The sequence below is a fragment of the Nannobrachium achirus genome (assembly GCF_963921795.1).
Source record: "Nannobrachium achirus genome assembly, chromosome: 14".
Taxonomy (NCBI): domain Eukaryota; kingdom Metazoa; phylum Chordata; class Actinopteri; order Myctophiformes; family Myctophidae; genus Nannobrachium; species Nannobrachium achirus.
In genome coordinates this window covers 31,470,557-31,493,828 of record NC_137821.1, presented here as the reverse complement: position 1 = coordinate 31,493,828, position 23,272 = coordinate 31,470,557, and the positions used below count along the sequence as shown (strand labels likewise).

Genomic DNA, 23,272 nt, shown 5'->3' with positions numbered 1-23,272 from the left:
AGAAAGATCCCATGATTGGCCGCTAGTTGCGCTGTTTCCCCCCCGCGAGGTACCAAAAAGATTTTTTCTCCACTGGACCCCATTCATTTTCCCCTTTGACTTTCTAACCTTGATAAACATCATCATAAATACTTTATGGTTCCTGTCGCTAGTGAAAAACTGCCTTTCAATTACCATGATATGCGTTTTGTGCAAATATGGTCCCATTTATGTTAAAATTGATGATAAAGTTGCGGGGGGTGTGGCCAACTAAACTGATACCAGCCGGCTGTGTTCTTCTTCATGTGCTTTATTTCGGGAGGCTCCGACCACCGATTCCTTATGATTCCTGGGGTACCATTCAAACAATGATGGCGACACCCATACAAGGGACAAAAAAAGCATCATTTTCGCCGCATAGAAACCAAAGGCTTCGCACCGTCCACATTTTTTTTACAGTCTATGATTCAAGCGTATAATTGCTTAATTTCGTTTCTCAGATGACAGTCAGTCATAAGGAAATCAAAAGGAATGCCAAAATATGTTTCACTTAATTATTTTATTATTTTCCTTGAAGACCAGTTTTTTATATCCACTGTCACTTAAAATTAAGTTTTGGACATTAATATTCTTTAATTTCTATAAATCTTTCACATGTTAAGACAACCTAGGGCCTAGGCTAATAGGCTATGTTCTTTCTTATTTGTATTTTTTTTTAGGCCTACCTTTAATTCGTACAAAGTATCAGCCATTCCTTATACAATCAGTAGGCCTACTAAAGTTATTGCACTTGCTTAATACAAAATTAAATAAATAAATACACTTCACATCACATCAATCTGCACATGAATTAACCATGAGGTCGTTGGACTGCATTCCAGCAAAAGCCAGTCTGACCAAGTAAGTTCACAGAGTAGCAATCCATCCTCCACCCACGGCTTCTGGTGGAAACAGTTTAGTCTATCCCAGTGGTTCTCAAAGTGGATTCCAGGGACTCTGTGGGTAACTTTAGGGGGAGTCTAAATTGACCCATAAAAATCTGTAACTCTGACAGTGTACAAATGGAACCAAATGAACCGGAACAGGTTCAATTTGGTTCCATTTGTACACTCTCAGAGTCAAGGAGAGACCTTGCAATTTGAAAGTTTGAGAAACACATTCTGAGAAACACAGACTGACTTTGTATCATTGGAATAGCTACTTCTAAAACGATATAGCATACAATTATATAGCCAATAGCCTGACAACAAAAGGAAAAATAGATTGAGCACATGAAGCATAGAAGCATAGCTAGTGAGAAGAAGAATACATGAAAACAAAGTAAACATGGCATTTACCTGAGCAAATTCAACTGTATCCTGGTCTACTGTTGGAAAGGTGCTCTAAACGCTCCCCATAAGCAAATGAGGACTCTAGTTATCTGTCAACTGACTACACCTGCGGGGGTAGGGTAACACAGGTGTTATCCAAATGTGCGTCTTAGCGGGGCAGATAAATGCATTTTTGCACTAAAATACTTCACAAGTGGAAAGAAACCTAAAACCTTTCACAAGTACTCCTTAGGGGTTGTTCCTATGATAAAACACGTTAGACACTGAAAAATCTAAATGGCTGCCATGTTTCCAAGATGGCTGCATCTGTACAGTACGCCAGCCAGTTAATGTCCGATTTTCATAATATTAGAGTTGTTTTGTAGGTTTTAAAACATCCTGAGTTCATTTATTACACTTTTAAAGCAGCCAGAATAACCTTTCTGACTTTTGGTTGGGGTCTTTCCTCACCTGGGACCCCCCAAACAGACCCCTGGGCCTATCTCAGTAATCACTTTGCTCCTGCTCCAGAGCAATGTTAAATTAGATCATAACTGAAGCATTAAAGTTGTTGTAACTGGGCTCTGAAAGCAAAAATAAGTAGTAGCAAATACCCAGGGGTCTTCCACAGGGGGTCCGGGACCCCTAGGGGGTCCTCAGAGTTACCACAGGGGGCCTGCCGAATCTTTATGGGTATTTTTTTTTTCTTTTTTACATTTGAAACAGTTTTTAGTAGTATTCTCAGTATTATGTATAACATTTTTGTGTTAGACAGACAGGTTCACGGGTGTTACTGCAGGGATTGCAAGAATTAAGGTATTGCAACTTCTCACTTTGGGCACGCAGACTAATATGTCCATTTATTGCACTGCACTCACACTGACAACACAACACACACACCTCTTTGTTATCGTCACCCCAAATCCCGCACCCTATCCTCTTAAAGAGCACAAGGTCAATAATTCTACCCAGAGAAATTCACTGCTATACATGTCCTCCTTAATAGTGTTGACAGTTTCCACAATAGCATTTGCAGGGAGGAGTGCAAGGCAGGTTATTGTTTGAGCAGCTGCACCGTCCCTTGTAACCTGCTTTGCAGACACATTTGATGAGCTCAAGTACTGCCTTTGGAGCAGGGAGGGCAAGAAACCTGACTGGAACATACCCTCCACTCTCTGAATTCCATCTATTTTTTTCAAATGATGGAAGCTCAGGGCAATGTGTCAGGTATGACAAAGTAGGCATCATAATATGATACCTTCATCAAGGGACATGATTTTTAGGAAGTGCAAACACATGAAGAGGCTGATACCCCGATTCCTTATCAAGTCCTTGCTGGGGTACAAAAAAAGGAAATTGATATATTCGAGTGAGTTCAAGTTATTGGATGTTACAAATGTTAAGGGTTCCTTTGCGTACATAGTTTTTCAGGTGCTGACTGGGGAAGAACATTTGTTGGAATCACCAAAAAGACATGGATCAATGCCTACTTGATGATGACCAAGCCATTAACCACTTCAAGGACCTTGGAAAGGTCATTGGCCATTCCTCCTGAGCTTATAAATGGTGAGCTTCCATCAACATTGCAGTCGGAACATTTTGCATGCCATGTTTACAGTTCAAAAGGTCCAACAACCCTGGGATTACTCTGATGGGAACTATTTCTGTCAAATAACTTGGAGGGTGAGATCCTACCTCCAACTCGTGCTGCTACCACATTACCTCTGTGCCAACTCCATCAAAATGCAGGATAAATCATACCTGACAAATTGCCCTGTGCTTCCACCAATCGAAGAAAATAGATGGAATTCAGAGAGTGGAGGGTATATTCCAGTCAGGTTTCTTGCTCTCCCTGCTCCAAAGGCAGTAGGCCTACTTGAGCTCATCAAATGTGTCTGCAAAGCAGGTTGTAAGGGACGGTGCAGCTGCTCAAATAACCTGCCTTTCACTCTATGCTATGGAGGAGACTGTCAACACTGTTAGGTTGGACATTGAATATGATGATGATGAAGACGAATATATCCTGCATGTCTGAAATTACTGTATTGTAGTGAATCTCTTTGGGCGGATAAGGTGAGGATAAGGTGAGGGTTTTGGGGTGACAATAACAAAGAGGTGTGTGTGTGTGTGTGTGTGTGTGTGTGTGTGTGTGTGTGTGTGTGTGTGTGTGTGTGTGTGTGTGTGTGTGTGTGTGTCTGTGTGTGTGTGTGTGTGTGTGTGTGTGTGTGTGTGTGTGTGTGTGTGTGTGTGTGTGGTCAGTGTGAGTGCAGTGCAATAAATGGAAATGTTGTTCTGCGCCCAACGTGAAAAGTTGCAATACCTTCATTATTGCAATCCCTGCTGTAACAGCTGTCAACCATAACTGTTTAACACAAAAAACATTATAAATAATACTGAGAATACTAATAAACCATCAAAGTACAATACAGGATACATAAAAACATTCGAAGTTTCAAATGTAAAAAAGAAAAAAGAAGAAAATCTCGTCGAGATTTAGCAGGCCCCCTGTAGTAGCTCTGAGGACCCCCCCCAGGGGTCCCGGACCACCCGTGGAAGACCTCTGTTATTTGCTACAAGTCATTTTTTATTTCAGAGCATGTTTCAGATCTAATTCAACATTGTTCTGGAGCAGGAGCAGAGTGATTACTGAAATAGGCTCAGGGGTCTGTCTGTGGGGTCCCAGGTGAAGAAAGACCCCAACCAAAAGTCAGAAAGGTTATTCTGGCTGCTTTAAAAGTGTAATGAATGAACTCAGGATGTTGTAAAACCTACAAAACAACTCTAATATTATGAAAATTCGATATTAAGTGGCTGGCGTACTGTAAAACATCCGAAAGGCGGCCATCTTTAAAACTGGCGGCCATTTTGAAAATTAAGTGTCTAATGTGATTTTTCTAAAGAATGACCCAAGAGGTACACTCTGTCAAATTTTGGTGCTTCTTTCCAGAACTGAAGTATTGTTCTCCTTAACTGCCCCGCTATCTGTTCAACGCAACAAAACGGAGCGACATTCAACAAAAACGTAGCTTTATAGTCTGTTCTTTAAAGTCTAAACTTTACCGCATAGACCTGACAAAAGCACATGCGTCCAGAGAATAGGCTAAGCATTAATTGTTTGAACAGTCCTCCTACTTATCTTGTTAATCGCACACTTACCTTACTTGGACACAACTGGTTGTGGTTGATAGGCACTGAACTGACAGCCGCACCTTGCAAAACAAAAGACCATGGGAGCGGAGCACGCATGTTTGTTGCCTGCGAGTCTGCAAGGAATTCCACATATTTGCCTGCATTTCTGAATGACCTTGTGTGTGTGTGTGTGTGTGTGTGTGTGTGTGTGTGTGTGTGTGTGTGTGTGTGCGTGTGTGTGTGTGTGTGTGTGTGTGTGTGAGAGTGTGTGTGTGTGTGTGTGTGTGTGTGTGTGTGTGTGTGTGTGTGTGTGTGTGACAGTGTGTGTGTGTGTGTGTGTGAGAGAGAGAGAGAGAGAGAGAGAGATCTATCTCCACCAGATATGATTGAGATTGTTTTTGCCTCTGTCCTTCTGTCTGTGAGCAGATCATATCGATAAGTGAAACTTTTGCAGGCACACTTGGGCCCCTTGACCTGGGCCTAGTTAGGTAATCCACTCCTGTGCTGTCCACAGTATAGTAGATAGATAGATAGATCGATAGATAGATAGATACCTTTATTATCCCAAGGGGGAAATAAAGGTATCTATCTATCTAAGCAGCAGGCATGTGCACACATAGACATCGAGCACATAGATAGACTGAGCCCCTGCCCTTTCATCTGTCTGTAAACGTGCCCTCTTGGCCTCTTCAGACCATGAATGCCGTTTTTATACATACAGGTACATATCATTCTGGGGGTCCTTGACATGACAAAGTTTGAGAAACAATGATAGCAACATACGTTTTTTTTCCCCCGAAAACTCTTAGGATTTAGAAGACATTTGTAGAATGTGCCTATCAGTGGTTAAGGACCCCCAAAATGTGTTGTTGACCCACATCTCAAAATATTTTGTTCCACGGATGGACCCCTATTTCAAAATATTTTGTTCCAGGGATCCCCAGAAGCAAAGATTAGATTTTGGTCTATTCTGCATCTAGCATAAGGCCACAGACTCGTTGGGAAACGAGTTTGGGTCAAGTTTGTTTTAGGTCGACCTTTCCTGTATTCGTTCAGTATGGTATCATCAAGCACAGAAAATAGCCGACCTCCAAACTTGTGAGCTTGCAGTTCTGCTATTTTCCATATTTTCACCAAAAGGCCCTTTTGGAAATTTCAGCCCCTGCCTCTCTAACATTATCTGCAGGTCCCGGCAGTGACAAATGACAGACTGCACACCAAAAACAGTTAATTTAGTTAACAGTAAAGCCTGTATCAGAGTCTACGGTGGAGACCTATCCACCGCAAATTTGAGGTGGAAAGCTTTCCACCTCAAGTCAGAAAATAAGTGCAGGCCATCATAGTCACGGCCCACGGTGAAGTCCTTTACCCCGTCTAGACCGGTTCAGGTCGACCAATCAGTGAACGGGGTGTAGAGCCTGCCTGTCTGATAGTAAAAACAGAGAGATGTGTTGGGACTCACGGTGGAAAGCTCTCCACCGTGAGGAATGATGTAACGTTGTAGTTTCATGACTCAAAAAGACTTGTAAAGACTACACCGCGGTGTAAAGCCTTCCACCACGGACCCGACTATGATACAGGCTTTACACAGCTGCTGAGGACTGCTGGCAAAAGATCACAGACAGTGTGAAATGCAGTTCAAGTTAAAGTCTTATAATAGATCCCCAAATCCTCAGTGTTCATTTATCCATTTGTAACTGACAGTGAAATAATTTTGGCTATGCTCTGCGATTAAAACTGAGTATTCTTCTGTGTGTAGACCCTGGCTATAATTGTATTCGGCTAAATTAATGTGTTGCTGATGAATTCTCTTTATCGTATGAGTAAAAGCTAAAATAACCAATCCAACCAATACAAGCTAACAAGAAAACACCTTGTAGATCAGCTATGGTATTTCTTGCACCGAAGGAAAAACAATACATGAGAAAGACAGGAGGGGGTGCTCCTATACACATGATACCTACTGAGGAGCTGCTTCTGTCTAATGAGGGTTACTCAGGCAGAAGTGACTCATCAGACCATCTGTTAATCACAGCGCCCTGTTGGGGCCAGACCAGTCAGCAAAATACACACAATGTCGATAATGTGAATAATTACGACCAGGATGGTTTAAAGAGATAATTCACCCCCAAAATGACTTTTTTTCTACCGACTACTCAGCCCATGGAGACTTGAATTCATGGATATTCGGCAAACCAGTAGTAGGCCAAGGAAGAACCTCTACCCCAAACGTTTCAAATCAGCCTACTGGTGGCACTATAACAGGCTTTAAGTGTGGGACTTTAACTCTTGAGCTGTAGGTTGTACATTGACTACATTCAAATAGTTTTCCCACAACTCGCCATATAGGTCTTGCCCGTTTCCGCCTCCAATCATATTCCATTTTGATTGGCTACGATTGTATTAAAAAATTTGCAGAGGGGCTATTTTAGCAACAAAACAAAGCACAAATCATGAATGCAACATCCTATCTGCCCCAATTTTTAATCACATATTGCAAACAATGCAGAGCCAAAAATTATCACTTACAAAATTAAAATAAATCAGACCATACAATAAAATTAAAAAAACAAACATTTTTATTCACAAACTGTATTTGTTACAAAGACAGTGCTTTGTAGGTACCCTACACACTCAGACTTAACTACACCAACAACAATAACAACATCATCAACAATGTGGGGGGAAACAATCATGAAAAACGTTGGCAGCAGTTTCAATATCTGCTGTTTTTTTGGGGGTAGATAAGCTCCTGAGCTCATTAATGCATTGTCTAACCAGCAGTTAGCTTAGAGTAAACTTTATGAATGTAGACCTTTAGCTATGAGATAGTTATACTCAGTCTGGTTTGATAGAATGTATACAAGCATTTGGGGGAATAAGTGTATGTATCATTGCAAGTATTTGGTCAACCCAACCAATCAGTTTGTCAAATTGTCACGTTTCTTCTCCTTTAATTATTGATTTAACCATTTGTTAATACGGGGTACAATATATATGGGGGAACCGTTTTGTAAGCGGAGGTATCACTTTTTCAAAATTGTGGTTATATAATCTTCACATTATATGTAGGTATTTGAGTTCTAAGCACCAAAGTTACATGCCATCTGCATGGGCTAAATCAATTTCACCACTATCTGTCCAGCAGAGTGGTAATATGTTATGAATATTATACAATATCTATTATTTTCGCTATTGAAAACAATACTACGGTTTCATGGTTTCACTATTGACTTATCAAGTGTTCTCCAGGTAGGGCAGATGTTTGCCATGGCGCATGGACACAGGACTGGAATACAAGAACGCTTGCCCCAGAACATGCTCGCCCCGGGTCAAAACCGGCGACCTCGGAACGGTCGCCAACAGGTACTCCTAAACGCAACCTCAGTTAAACTATGCCTATACCTAACCTTATTCCTAACCTTAACCTCAGTAAAACTATGCCTTTAACCCTAACCTTATTCCTAAACTTAACCTCAGTAAAACTATGCCTAACCCTAACCTTATTCCTAAACTTAACCTCAGTAAAACTATGCCTAATCCTAACCTTAACCTCGGTAAACAAGTATACAAAAAACGCTGGGGGGCGACCGGTCCACCACCGGCTGTCAGTCACAAGTCTGTCAGACATTCACTTGAAGATGTTTCTACATAGACGCAACCTCTGCTTCCTGAACGGGACTGGCCGCCTCGGAGATCAATCACATGACTCTGCCTCTTCTCACAGTTTCCAGTCTGGAGACGAACTCGTCCCAGCAGAGAGTCCCACAGTAGACCGTGGCTCCATAACTACACGCGTACAAGCGACGCACGCACGCGCGCGCACACACACACACACACACACACACACACACACACACACACACACACACACACACACACACACACACACACACACACACACACACACACAGTGATGGTTAGAAACATTAATCAATAATCATTGTGCGTGCGTGTTTATATATATCCATGCATCCATGTGTCACACCTCAGTACCTCAATAGAGATGTGTGTGTTGAGGTGTCTCCTGTAAAAAATTGTCCTGAGGTTGAACTCCGGATTTCCATCCTCCTTAAACACCCGCGTCCTAAAGGAGTCGTTCTCACACCGCACAAGAGCATACACATCCGGGGCTGTAGAACAGATTTAGCACAGCAAAAGTTAACTTTCAGAATCAAATGAACAATCTGGATTTAGAGGTACCCGGAACGCTCACCCCAAAACACACTCTGCCCCATTTTTTCCGCGGACCACTTGCCCCCAAGTTGGTTATTTAGCTAGTTGGTTATTTTTTCTCGTTGCTTTTTGGAAACCGAAATCAGCAAAACAGTTTTTCAGGCCAAGGAGAGAGAGGAGAGGGAGAGAGAGCAAGGGACCCAGTGGTGACATTGCAAAATTTGGAAAAAAATCAACCCTGGGCAGAAAATAAATACGAAACGGGCGGCAGTGTGAAAACATGATTGACATAATGTGAGGTTGATTTTTGTATTCGCGTGGTCTGAAATTCGCTCCTATATTCGGCCGAAAAAACGCAGCAGTGTGCAACAACCTTTATTTTAGGTTTAGGCATACATGTAGTTTCACTGAGGTTATGTTTAGAATTTAGACCACAGACTGGAGGAAGCACGTGGGTAGGTACTTGGCAGGTATATCTATAGACACACCTTTATGTTTGGGGTGATTAAGTCCTGTCGCCCTTTGGAGATGGACAGTGGTCACCATTCTGGGCTGAGGTAGACAGCACTGGAATGCAGACAGGGATGGTAAGTCCTCCCGCAACTCACTACATGGATTAGAGGGAGGAAGGGAGGAAGACAGGAAGGAGGCAAAAAGGGAAGAAAAGAAAAAAGAAAGAAAGGATTCAGGATTCAAAGAGGACTTTGTGTGCAGTACTTGCGCAATAACATTCAGTAGAAAAGTGACAAAACGTGGTCACCTCATACAGTATACCGTTCCCGTTCCATTTTCAATATCACTAAAAACTACGACAATATTGCGCACATGCACACACCCGCAAAACTCACACATACCCGAGTTGGATGTGGGAATGGGAGAAGAGGCGTAGCAGGAAACGCCCTGTAGAGGCTGGTAGGAAGGTGGTGGGCAGCACGGCGTAGCGGCCAGGGGCCAGGGTCTCCCTCAGGGTCACACTACGGGAGTCCATGTAGATGGAGCTGGCTGCCTGCTCCACCACACACTGCACACGGCTGCAGCGGTTCACCTCCACCTGATGACAGAAGGGTGGAGCTAGAGAAACAGCAGCCAGAGTCTGAGGCTTAGTCCACATGTAGCCTACTGTACACAGGTATTTCTTTTAAAGGTGTTCGCGTGTGGACGAACTCCCCCAAACGCATATAAAAAGTTGACTGTGAGCTAGTAGGTCTAGAAGGTCTTCCTATTTAGCTGATTATTTATTTATTATACACATCTTCAGAGTACAGGGAAGTAATTAATTGAGACAGAGCCTGGACAGTAGTCCAGTACACACACAGCAACCAATGATTCACCCACAGACGTTTCACACGCACTCACAAACGTGAATGAATGTGTGAGCGGGTCACATAGCTGCCCATAACAACACGCACAGGTATAAGTCCTCACCTTCAGCACCTCAAAGCCGATGGGTAAGTTCTCTCCTTCTCCGTCTCTCCTCCGTATCCTCCGGTCCTCCTGCTGCAGGCAGATCAACACCTCCTCCTCCTTCCCACACACCTCAAACATGAACTACAGCAACAAGGAAGCAATCACGTGTTATTCTTACCATACTGTGCGTCACAACTCTTCCTTCCGTCTGGTTCATAGCAGCATTGCAAATGTTGTTATAGAGCAGGGCTCTTCAACGTTTTCAGGTCAAGGACCCCTTAGAGAGATGAAGCAGGGACCCCCACAACCTTATCGTAGATCCCATATACTGTAGTTTCATCGTTTGAAGACAGTGGTTTGTGGCCTTCATACCTGGGGGTTGTGTAGGAAAGTGTCTCTGTGGTTGATGCAGCCTCCACATCGGCTCCTCTTATCCAACTGCGCCTCCCACCTGCCATCAGGCTCTCCGCTCTCCGTACGTTTGACCTTCTTCACCACCAAGTTCTCCTCTTTGACTGCGACCGCCTTCCCGCGCTTTTCTCCGCCTGCTCCTCTCCCTCTCTCCCACTTTCTCTCCCCGAGCCGGGCCTCCTTGCGGTCGCCTCTCTGCTGGACGGTGCCCGGCTTGGCGCCGTTCTTCCCCAAGGCCAGTGGACGGCCGCCGCGGAGGAGAGCGGAGGGAGAGGCTCCAGGGGAGGTGGGTGCTGGAGCCCACTCCCCGAAGCAGCGCACCTCCCTCCAGTGAGAGCCATGCCACAGCACAGGCTTCTCCTCCAGCCAGCACACCACCACGTCCGTGAAGTAGTGGCAGAAGTCCTCAAACTCTATCCTGGGGAGAAGAATGCAAGCCACACACAGTACTGCATGAATCAATGTGCACTGTGCAATACTCCTGTACTGATCCTGTGAACCTCCCAGATTACTGGCAACAAGCTTTCCCATCAGTGCAATTTAATAGATGAACAATTAGTCCTCAGTTTGAGAGGAAGAGCTCTATGAAAACACTGTTACTTTAACTTTATGCCAGGGGTCTTCAACAGGGGGTTCTCAGAGTTACTACAGGGGGTCCTCCAAATCTTTGTGTGATAGAAACTTGTTTTTCCCCCTTTCTTATATTAACCACTTGAACCGTAGCGTCCATATTCGGAGAACTTTAGCCAAAAATAGCAGATCTACAAGCTCAAAACACCTCGTAGCGCGAGGCGTTGTGAGCTTTTTCCAAAGAGCTTTGTAGGGGGAGTCTAAGTACAATGAATGGTCAAGTTTATTAAGTATTGACCAAGTGGTTAAATATCTGAAAACACACATCAACTTGAATCCAAAATACACTGTTGATCGTGCTGTCAAACAATGAAACTATATCTATGAACAGATTGTGGGGGTCCCTGCTTCATCTCTCTCTCAACTAAGGGGTCCTTGGCCTGAAAACATTGAAGACCTGCTTAATGCTGTTAACATCATGATAAAGTACAGTAAATTAACCCATAAGTAAGAGTGCGAACAAATTGAACGAATAAAAGTCATGGCAAATATCACAAACATCATCACCAAACATCTACTGTCAGTAGATGTTTGGACTACTGTACCAGAACTCGCCGACGTCTCGGACAGCGAGCCCCATCTTCTCCCTCTCAGCACGACCGATCTGCTTCCACTGCTGAGACCTGCAGGGGGCGACAAAGCAACAATGAACGTGACTCCCTGAAGAAGGCTGTAGGGCTGTAACGATTATGACATTTTACATGACGATTGATTGTCACTCAAATAATTGCTGATTAATTATTTAATTGTGTTTTTGTCGTTGACGATTACATTTCTGTTTGGCTTTTGGGCTTTGAAGTTGAACATGGCAGATATGACACCTAACCTAAATATACAAAGAAATTACTGACATATCTGACAACTTTAAACTTAAAAAAAGAACATTGATAGTGGAAAGAAGTGTGGAAAACGCGATTTTTCCACTATTTTTGAAAATGTTTGAAAATATACGGGGTTTTTGTCCACATAATAAACGATTATGACAAAATAATTGCGATTATGTCATATAATTGCGATTAGACAATTATGTAATAATTGTGACAGGCCTAGCTTCAACAGGTGGTTTTCTTTCTTTTAACTTTCTAGCCAGACGATTGCCTTTGATCCCTACCAAAGAGCACCGTCATCACTTGTTTTTGGACGTCCAAGCAGCACTCCATAATTGTTTTTCGGAACAGTAAATGTGTGCTATTCTGTGCAGTCATTGGCATTAAACTATTGACAGTCAGACGTACAGCGAGATCCAACATACCTCACATTTAATCATGACTCAACTAGAACAGACTCTATACTCAAAAGCATTTATTGCTCCATTTTGGCTCCCTTTACGGTGATACTCCCTCACATGTCCCTGTGTGTACAACAATGACGCAGGCATCTAGTAAAAACCATTCCAAAAGCATTGTAAACTGCCAGCAACGCCAGCAAAAGTCATAGCCGAGTGCAGTGACATTGTAAAATGCTGGGGGAGAGGAAAAAGAGGATTCACATGGTAAAATTGTCAGCAGAGATTTATCTGTTTTTCCCAAACACCTGCAAAAAAGCAGAGTGTTTTCAGCAGTAAAGCACATCCAGGGACGTGCTGGCCATTGGGAAAAGCGGGACAACTCCCGAACGGCCGGTTCATTCTCGGGCCGGTCCAGGCCAGGCCATTAGGAAAAAAATCAACTGTTTGCACAAAAGTAAAAATTCAACTGTTTGCACAAAAGTAGTGAAAACAGCAGATCTACAAACAGTAGATCGGCTGTTTTCACTAGTTTAAATCATTTTTTAAATGATTTAAACTAGTTCATTCTCGGGCCGGGCCGGTCCAGGCCAGGCCATTAGGAAAAAAATCAACTGTTTGCACAAAAGTAAAAATTCAACTGTTTGCACAAAAGTAGTGAAAACAGCAGATCTACAAACAGTAGATCGGCTGTTTTCACTAGTTTAAATCATTTTTTAAATGATAAATACAAAGACATACAAGGTTTCCACCCGACAACAACGAAATATAGGCCTAATTCATGTAATTGGCCCACTGGCTTGTCACTTGTCATGATCTGAAATGGCAAATCTTTGAGTAGCAGCAGCGCTATAGAGAGAGATATCTCTATAGCGCGCAATGAGGGCCTCTCCAACTCTTTTTTCCCCGGCTGAATCAGGGGCCCAGCACGTCCCTGAGCACATCTTTCACGTCTGGGATGCGTCTGTGACCCTTACCTCTGACTCCAGGCCCCCGTCCAATCTGTGGTGCCCCAGGGGTTCCTCAGGCGCACCATGAAGACCCGGGACACCCCACACTTATTCAGAAGCTTTTCCCCAAACCGCAGCTTCCTCAGCGCAGTGATCCCATAGGCATGGCCCCGCACCAGACCACAGTCTAGCACTGTCTCCACAGTCTCGCCCTCGGCTGGCTGACACAGACACACACAGAGAGGGGTGTTAAGATTGGATCCTGCATCCGACACAAACACAACAGGCATCAATCAACGTCATGTAGACGTTGACACGCAAGACAGATGAACATGCTCCCCCCCCCCCTTTTTTCTTTCTTTTCTGCCTTTGTATTTGATGTTATGCTTTTGAAACTAATATTATCCTAGATAAAGTATGTTCTATCTGTCTGTCTTTCAATGTTATATGAGATACTTAAAGTGTGGTTCCTGTGGAAATAAGCCTCGGTTTTCTAGGATCTCCTTTTAGTTGACCTTGTACCAGTGATTTGTACTGTCATGAAACTGTACTTTTTTCTATTGCAAACTTCTAATAAATTCTTCAATCAATCAAAAACAGACAGGCAAGCAGACAGACAGACAGTTGGGGAAGAGATCAAAACTGTCTCTGACAAGTGATGCAACACTTTGTGAGCTTGTAGATGTGCTATTTTTATATATATATATATATATATATATATATATATATATATATATATATATATATAGATTAACATTTAAAAATAGGGGCATCAGGTTCAAAGTGGCTTTTTTAGTGTATTGAATTTGCTTCTGGAATAGGAAATTAATGTGCACCACGTACTGCTATAATAAATTCAAATATATTTCTATAGTTGAATAGACCTACCGGTATATATTTCAATAATATGTGTGCTTGATTGCTTGTCACAAAAGTCCCACACCGTTTGGGAACCACTGCTATACAGACTATGATAACCATTATCAATATTTGATGCACATCAACAGCGTGGTAGTGTTCCTTTAATGTGTTGTATTTAGATCATCATCCCAATAACATAAAGATTCAGCGTAATGCTTTCATGATATTTGCCGTACACGTATAGAGCAGGTGATGAGGGCTTTGCTTTCATGGGCCTTGGCCAGCGTGTGGAAGAGTGCCCTCCTCTGGTCACTGTGCTCCGTCAGGGCCTCAATGTCCAGGGTGAGGGGCTCAGACACCCCGCCTGTGAAATCGATCAGTGCCTCCGCGGTGTTGCCCCCCTCCAAGGCCTCGTAGCATCCGTTTAACCTGATGTGTTGGGCAAAAAGTGTTGGTTCATGTCAGTGGTTCTCAACCTGTGCATGGGTCAGGTTGCACATTAAGTTAATCATCTGGGGGGGTCCCCAGATGATTAACTTAATGTGCAACATTGTTTGCCTCACTCAACAGTAAACAAACCAACATAAAGTTCAAGTGTATAGAGGGTACTGTATCTGCACGTTTCTAAAGTGACAATTTAAGGACTTTTTAATACTGTACCTCTAAAATTACAAATTAAACATTTGTGCATTTAGAAAATACTAGACAAGTCTAGTTGGGGATTGGCCTACTCGGGAACGATAGGTAAATAGGGAATGAATGCCCCACCCTTTAATGCAAACCCCATTATACCTGTTGTCATAGGACCCGTTTTGACCATCTGTTTGCCTGTGTCCATTTATGCCCATATATATATATATATATATATATATACACATATATATATGTATCTATCTGTCTGCGTATATTGTCATATATTAGAAGCAGAAATTGTGAAAATAGCCGATCTACATGCTCACAACGCCTCGCAACGTGAGGCGTTGTGAGCATGTAGATCTGCTATTTTCACAATAGAACTGTGTTATACAAAATGTAATGCCTCAACTCTTAGTGCTCGTCTGTTTTGGGGGGTCCCCAGTTAAAATATGATTATTCTGGTGTGTCACGGCCTGAAAAGATTGAGAACCCAAAAATATTAGTAATAATAGTGATTTGCTGGAATCACCCACACATGGTTCTACAATTATATTTATAATAGGCAACAATTTGTTATTGTAAATGGAAAGTCTTCAGATAGTGCCACATTAACATGTGGGGTCCCTCAAGGATCTATACTAGGCCCACTATTGTTTCTTATTTATATTAATGACTTGGCTGCAGCGCTGTCCTCCTTATTTCCTGTACTTTTTGCAGATGACACAAATTTATTTATTTCGCATACTGATTTTTCTGTTCTCATGGCAAAAGCTAACCACGATTTGGACAACATTTCAAAATGGTTTAAATTAAACAAATTATCTCTCAATATAAAAAAATCAAATTTTATTATATTTACATCAAAAAATAAAAAGTACAGTAAATCTAACACCTGTCTTTCAATAGGAGATAACCCCATCACTCAGGTTGCATCAGCAACTTTCCTTGGAGTAATTATACATGAAAAACTAAACTGGCAAAGCCATATTAACCATGTAGGAAAGAAAATATCAAAATCTATCGGCATTATTGGCAAATTTCGTAGTTTAATTTACGATAAGTGTCTCCTAACCCTTTATTATAGTTTAATTTATCCGTATCTTACATATTGCAATACAATCTGGGGAGCTACATATCCTAATCATTTACATAAACTCCATAAGATGCAAAAAAGATTTTGCAGGATTGCTACATATAGTGATTGGTCTGCTCCTTCTGCCCCTCTTTTCAAACAGCTCAATATTTTATCTATTTTTAATTTAAATAAATACCAAACCTGCAATTTTATTTTCAAAGTGTTGATGCAGCCTGATTCATTTTCCTTGCCCTGTAGAACCTTTTTCCAGCTCAACAGTGATGTACACCATTTCAACACAAGACAGGAAAATCATCTGCATTTTCCAAAGTTTCGTACCGGTCTATGTCAGTTTTCCATCAAGTTCAGGGGGGCTAAGCTATGGAACAGTCATATTGCAATTTCATCCAAGTCTACTTCACTCAATCAATTTACATATAAGCTTAGAACCCACTTGATGTAATAAAGTTTCAGTCTCCACACCCACATACACTTGCACCCACACCGACACCATTTTCTTTTCTTTATTTATTTACTTTTCATACTGCATATTCATTTATTGTATTATTTTGTGTCGTTATGTTATATGTTATTTTTATTTTATTTTATTTTTATGATTATTTTGTATTATTCTGTTAACTTAGGTGAGATTACTTTATAAACCCAACTGGGTTTTTTAAATCTCACCTGCACAACCCAAGTCAAATATAATTTGTTTCAAATGTTTTGTTCCTTTAAAAATGTGCAAATAAATAATAATAAACAAATCATTATTGGTGTGAGTAATCAATAGAAAAAAAGTCATTTTGGGGGTGAACTACTCCTTTAAAATCATGATAGCGTCCCTTTAAACTGACCAAAAGTTCAGACGAGTAGTTTGACAGGAAATGGGGAGAGAGACATGGGGAGTGACACACAGCAAAAGGCCGTCGGGATCTGGACTCGAACCCGCGACGCGCCGTCAGGCTACATTGAGCCTTCGCCAATCTCATCGGATAACCAGACAGCATTTACCATCAGCACTCACTTGGCGTAGGCCTTCTCCAGCAGAGCGCTCCAGAACTCTCGGGGAGTGGCGGAGCGGCAGAACAGCAGCACGCCGTCCTCGCTCACAGGGAGGCGGTCGTCCACCACCACGTCCAGCCATCCGCCAAAGCGCCAGAAGCGGAAATGGAAGATCCCGGCGTAGCGGCACTTGGGGTTCCATTCCTGTTCCATGTGATCAGGAATCACCTGGTGTAGGAAGGGTGTTGAGGCAGTTATGAAGGGCACATCTATGAAGGAATGGAGGTATACTGTAGCCAGAGGGTTGGATTTGTTGGAGGGTTGGAGGGAAAATCCTAGCTTTTCTTTTTACAAATTGTTCAAAAATATCAGATCTACAAGCTTAGCAGAGATGTATAAAATAATTTGAACGCATTTAGACCTGAAGACAAATTTGAACCACTTTAACTATTATTTTATGCTTTAACTATAAAAAAAAAATAGCAGATATACAAGCTCACAGCTGCGAGCTTGTGGATCTGCTATTTTGTTAGCAGTATTTGAATATTTTTGACCCGATTCTATAAATGTCTTCTAAATCCTTCTTCTAAATCAGTGGTTCTGAAACTTTTTCATGTCAAGGACCCGCAAAATAAGATTTTTCAAAAATAAATCTACAAGCTCGTAGCTGTGAGCTTGTATGTCTGCCATTTTTCAATAGTTAAAGCATTAAATAAGCCTAAATGTGTTAAAGGACAACTTTGTTTTTTTACAACAAGGGTTCATATTTTAGATTGTAATTAAAGAATATAAAAGATGAGTGTTAAAATTATTTCATTTACTTCTTTCTATTGTTTTAGAGATTCTTATTTCAGTGGCTGAGGGCATGCGTACAAGTGGCTAAATATGTCATTTTACACAGAATAAGCCCATTCCCAAGATAGAACGCAACCTTTCATGGTTGGATGTGACTTATGAGGGCTAGAAGTGTTACTGTAAATATGAATAAAGAAATTGCCGGCTTATTGTGTCTAAAAAGACATATTTAGCCACTTGTACGCATGCCCCCATGCGTACAACGCATGCCCCATATTTTAGTACGGTAAAAGCAATAACACTCACCTTTTCTTTTCCCTAATTACAATCTAAAATATGAACCCTTGTTGTAAAAAAACAAAGTTGTCCTTTAATATAATACATTTTGCTGCGTTGAGAACGCAAAAACTCAAACCCACACAAACCTTCTTCCAGAGGGACGGCTCAGATGCCAGACAAGAAGTGGCCGCCACCATCCAACAGTTCCCCAGGCTGCCCTGGTGCAGATCCCGCGTGCTGATGCCATCAACAAACAAACGTGGGTCCTTACATAAGTCCTGCATGCATGGGGAGTGTGTGTTCCAGGACAGAAAGAGAGAGAAATAAACAATTCAGCATTCGGCTTTGTCAATGAGCACATGCAGTGACAAATATCACCCTCCCCGCTTAATTACCTCCCTTGAACACGTGTGCAAGATGCACCGCAGTGGATCTCCCCCACTTATTTTTCGGTGGGGGCTGCTAGGCAACGGCTGACATGAAACGTGAAATCACCATTGTTAGTCAGCAATTTCTGCGGTGCAATTTTTACAGTTGTTCAGTACTGTAAAACATATTGACATACAGTAAAGAGACACACTGCTATAGGAAAATAACCCCTCACACACACACACACACACACACACAATCCCTGCCACACACATAGACAGTCCGGGGGTCATGACCTGTGCCAATGAAACTCTAGAAAAGCCACAAACACACTTTTCCCTGGGATAATATCAAGTTCATATCGAGTCCAGTTCAGCAGATGAAGTCAGACAGAGTGTGTGTGTGTGTGTGTGTGTGTGTGTGTGTGTGTGTGTGTGTGTGTGTGTGTGTGTGTGTGTGTGTGTGCGTGCGTGCGTGCGTGCATGCGTGCGTGCGTGCGTGCGTGCGTGCGTGTGTGTGTATGAATGCTCATGAACTTGTAAGTGTTTTGTTCTGCTTGTCTGCTGTTGGTGTGTGAGTGGCAACAGAGAGGGGTGACAGGTGTCTCCCTTACACTGCACTCCCCATGGATGTACGCTTAGAATACCCCGGCAGGGCATTAGGAATACCATTAACCCATTGTTCCCCCGCCAGTTTTAGGATGTCATAACATAGTGAAAGTCTGACTTTAACTGCTCACACTAAACCAATGGTTCTCAAACATTCTCATGTCAAAGGACGCCCAAATTAAATATGCACTATTTGCCTGTGGACCCCTATATGAAAATAATTTATGTCAGCGACCACCATACAAGATTCATGTTGTTAAAATGTTTCAAAAACACGTTGTGATCTTGTGGATTTGACAAATTATATAGCTTTAAACTATTTAAACTGATTTTCCCCCCCCTGTAACCCCCTGAAAGACCCCTGGGGGTTCCCGGACCATACTTTGAGAAAACACAGATCCAAGCCAACAACTTTGCAAATAGGAAACCAATAAGCTAAATCTGAATGATGAACACTTAAAGAGTTCAAATATTTTTCAATTAAAATATTTGAAAAGTAAATTAGATTCAACACTTGACTTGACCTTGACTGTCAACTTCTATTCCATTGCTATTATTACTGCACTACGAAGGCTATTTAGGCTTGTGTATCTACGATAAACTACATTTTCACACGGCTGCACCCACCTCGCTAAATACTCCTCTCTGCACCATACAAACATAAGCTATTTAAATCAGGTGGCGCTCATTGCATAGACACACCAATATACCCCTGGTCAGCTGGCAACACGCGCCACACACACTCTCAGAAGGTTCAAGTTACACTGTCCTGACGATACTTCTAATAGAAAGTGCCTTAATTAACTAGATCTGAATGGAAATATAACATGTTGACTGACGACACTGCCTTTATCCGTGGGTGTGGAGAGAGAAGATGTGAGCCAAAGGATATTTGCATTTCATTCTTAGCATTTGTCGGAACGTGTTTGATGGACTGCAAGCATGGTGATGTGGTGCCAGAATGTTTCGATGATCACGACAACAAGAAATTAATTGGAATTGATCTTGAGTGTACAAATGGACGCGTAATGGATAGGATTTTGTAGTGCACTCTGTTCCCTTGATGAGGAACATGCATCGCACTTTGTGAATTAGCCTGGGTAGCCTGCAGATGTTCAGTACTCCATGCAAACGTAAAGAAAGCCTCTGTCTGTAAATAGTATATGACTCAAGTAACTTGAACAAGTAGGCTACTGTATACTACTTAAGTAGCATTTTGAGGTATTTGTACTTTAATAATACTTTTACTTCTAATCCAATACATCTCGGTTCCAAATGTTGTAGGCCTACTTTGACTCCAATACATTTATTTGAGAACTTTAGTTACTAGTTACTTTGTATATTGATTACATTAACCTCTTCAACCCTATATACATTTTGTTCATTTGAAAATAGACGATCTACAGATAGACAATTATATAGATCTGCTATTTTCTATATATTTGTATACTGTACATTTGAAAACTTGAAATGGGACATTTATGCATAACGAGTACTTTCTACTTTTGGTCCTTTGAGTGCATTTTGATGCCAATACTTTTGCACTTAATACGCAAGTACATTTTGAATTCCTCATTTGTAACAGTTTTTCTTCATTGCAGTATTGATACTTTTACTTAGGTAAAACATTGTTGTACTTTTTCCACCACTGCTGACAAGTAAAACTCTCTGTTATTTGTCATGATCCTCACATCGTACACCTCACTCTCAAAGTTAAACCAACACTACAGATTGTACCGTGTGTCCACATCTCTCTGAAGTATGATCCTAAAATAGCCGATCTACAAGCTCACAACACAATGGTATGACAAAGTGTAAATCATGCTTGGCTCTCACCCTGGGCCTCTTCCATGTGACTCCGGGCGGTGGTTCCCGCTTGTAGAACAGGGACTGTGCGGAGGCGGGGAACAGCGGGTCCTTGAAGAGCACGCCTCGACCCAAGCAGCTCCGCTTCAGCCGACGATAGTTCTGACCCTGGAAGTCACACACTTTCTCTGGCATTCTGGAGTGGGGAGGGGAAGAGAAATCAGAGCGGTGGGGAGAAGTGAGTAAGAAATGTTCTCAATACTCCCAGTCCCTGACTACCATTCCAACTAGAAAAGGGCGTTCCTCTGAGTGCCTATCTCTGCCAGGCTGGATTGCAAAGCCAGGCCTGTGTGAATAGTCTATGTATAGCTATCTAAAAAAAACATTGTATTTGTGGTCAAGCAAAAAATAAAACATAACATGTAAACAAGTAACCAAGTAACATCCGCAATGCTGCATAGTATAACTAGTAAGACGGCGAGGTCGCGCCATGTCTTTTCCATCTGGCCAGTGATGTATATCGGACCAGTTATCCATATATGGAGACCCCTGGTACCCATATATGGATATCCATGTACTGTATATGAAGATATGCTGTGAGAGCCCAAACAATAACATGCTTACTCAGTTATTTGTTATGTGAAAATCTTATGACATCTATCACATCTGACATACATACAATCGCTTTTTATCCATACATGGAGATCCCTGTCTGAACAAGCCACACAAATATAGGCTGTCTTCCTCCATGGGCATTCCCATATGAAGTCCTGTTAGATATGGGCTTAATATTGATGACATCAGGAATCTCGATATATGGGCATAAAGGGGATTCTGTTAGAGTGGTTCCCATGACATCACAACATACAATCCCTTTTATGCCCATACTTGGAGATCCCTGTCTGAACTAGACACACAGCTATGGGCTGTCTTCCTCCATATATGGGCATTCCCAATTTTCCTATATTATATGAAGTCCTGTTAGATATGGGCTTAATGTTGATGACATCAGGGATCTCTATATATGGGCATAAAAGGGATTCTGTTTGAGTGGTTCCCATGACATCACAGTGATGTCAAAGCGTGATGTCAAAGCAGCAAACCCATAGACCGAAAAAAAAGTGTACACGTCGTCTAGACAGACAGACAGTCAGCATGTGCAGTTTCACATACTAAAATGTGACCTTCGGTCGCAACTATAACTGTCTGTCTAACTCAAAATAGGCAAACATGAAAGCACACAAGGAATGAGGAGTACGGTGGAGTGTGAAGAGGTGAGTTTATAGACTGGTGGATGATGGGGAGAGTCTGCAGTCCTCTGGACTGCATGAGTCGAGAAGAGGCTTGGACGTGTGGAGCGATACATCAATCAAATACTTTAGGTCCACTGTTGTAACTTCCCAGATCATTAATTGTTTTGAAAGAGATGCCCTGCAACACCTAAGCATGCAAGTCTGTCAAAGAAAGGAATGATGATGAGTATGTCATATTGTAGTTTAGACTGAGCCGAATCGAAATAAATTCGTCTCTAAACGTGGAGTATACATCGGCCCTTAGACCTGTAACTGAGGGTCTGTGGCCTAAAGCATACCCCCCCCCCCCCCCACCCAAACCAGGGGGTCCTTAAAATGAAGAGGTTTCAGAACCACTAGTGTACAGAACATGAATCAATGTGAAGTCCTGCCAACTGACACAAGATACATTTGCATGAAGTGTAGGTTAACCGTTTGGCAGAGGTAAGTGGGTGCTGTACAGGGTCAGGAGAGGTCAGAGGGGTGCAGTGAGGTGATGGTACCATTTTAGTCATTAGAGATATGAACTCTGCCAGGACCCTGAGTCAGCATGTGTGCGTGCGTGCGTGCGTGCGTGCGTGCGTGCGTGCATGCCCGTGTCTGTAAATGTGCATGTTGTTTTTGTATCAAGTGGTGGACGAGGCAGTGCGATTCTGTGTCAGTGTGTGTGCCAGCAGGTGCTGGGGTGTGTGCGTGCGTGCGTGTGCGTGCGTGCGTGTGCAAGCGCCCGCGTGTGTGCGCACAGGGTGGCGTCTGCTAAAGGGACTTGCTGTGCAGAAGGAACACATGCAGGTGATACCGTACCGGTCAACAGAAAAATAAACCCTGTTTTGCTTGTCAGGAAAAATATACTGTTGGAGCACATGTAACTGTAACTATGTGTAGTTAATATGTGAATATGTGCATGTATTATGGATCTTCATTTGGAAAAGACCTCTTCTTTTAGTAACACAAGGATGTCATGGTTTACAAACAACATACAAACTCTACCTTTATGTTGAACTTGAACTTGTGTATTCTCTTGGCTCTCTGTGGTAGACACAATTCCTCCTCGCCACGGTGATGCATCCAGTAATATGTCCCCCTTTTGGTCTTTAACAATGCCGCGCCATCATTTTGGTCCACTGTCTTGGAAAGCATTCCGGGGGTCCTATTTATGATGAGGAACACACTGACAGACAGCCCTCCATGCAGTTGTGAGTGTCGGAGAGCCAGCAGGTGTGAGTGAATACAGCAGCGTGTGTGTTCCCTCCTTTTCTCCTCTGTTGTGGCTGTCTGTCTCCGGTGTCTCTACAGCGACAGTTAAAGGACTGCTGACAGGCTGTGGTG

At 42.3% G+C, this 23,272-nt stretch overlaps 1 protein-coding gene across 1 annotated transcript; it reads right to left on the bottom strand.

Moving 5' to 3' along the window:
* Positions 1-8,030: 8,030 nt before the first annotated feature.
* On the bottom strand, positions 8,031-20,846 carry LOC308298192 (calpain-5; the record flags this gene model as incomplete). The annotated part of the gene is made up of 12 exons (XM_080741747.1): positions 8,031-8,207; positions 8,415-8,551; positions 9,083-9,201; positions 9,449-9,645; positions 10,020-10,142; positions 10,374-10,825; positions 11,583-11,665; positions 13,245-13,438; positions 14,315-14,507; positions 16,817-17,022; positions 18,015-18,146; positions 20,682-20,846. 12 exons carry the CDS (start codon positions 20,844-20,846, stop codon positions 8,031-8,033), a joined length of 2,178 nt encoding a protein of 725 aa, XP_080597873.1.
* Positions 20,847-23,272: the final 2,426 nt, after the last annotated feature.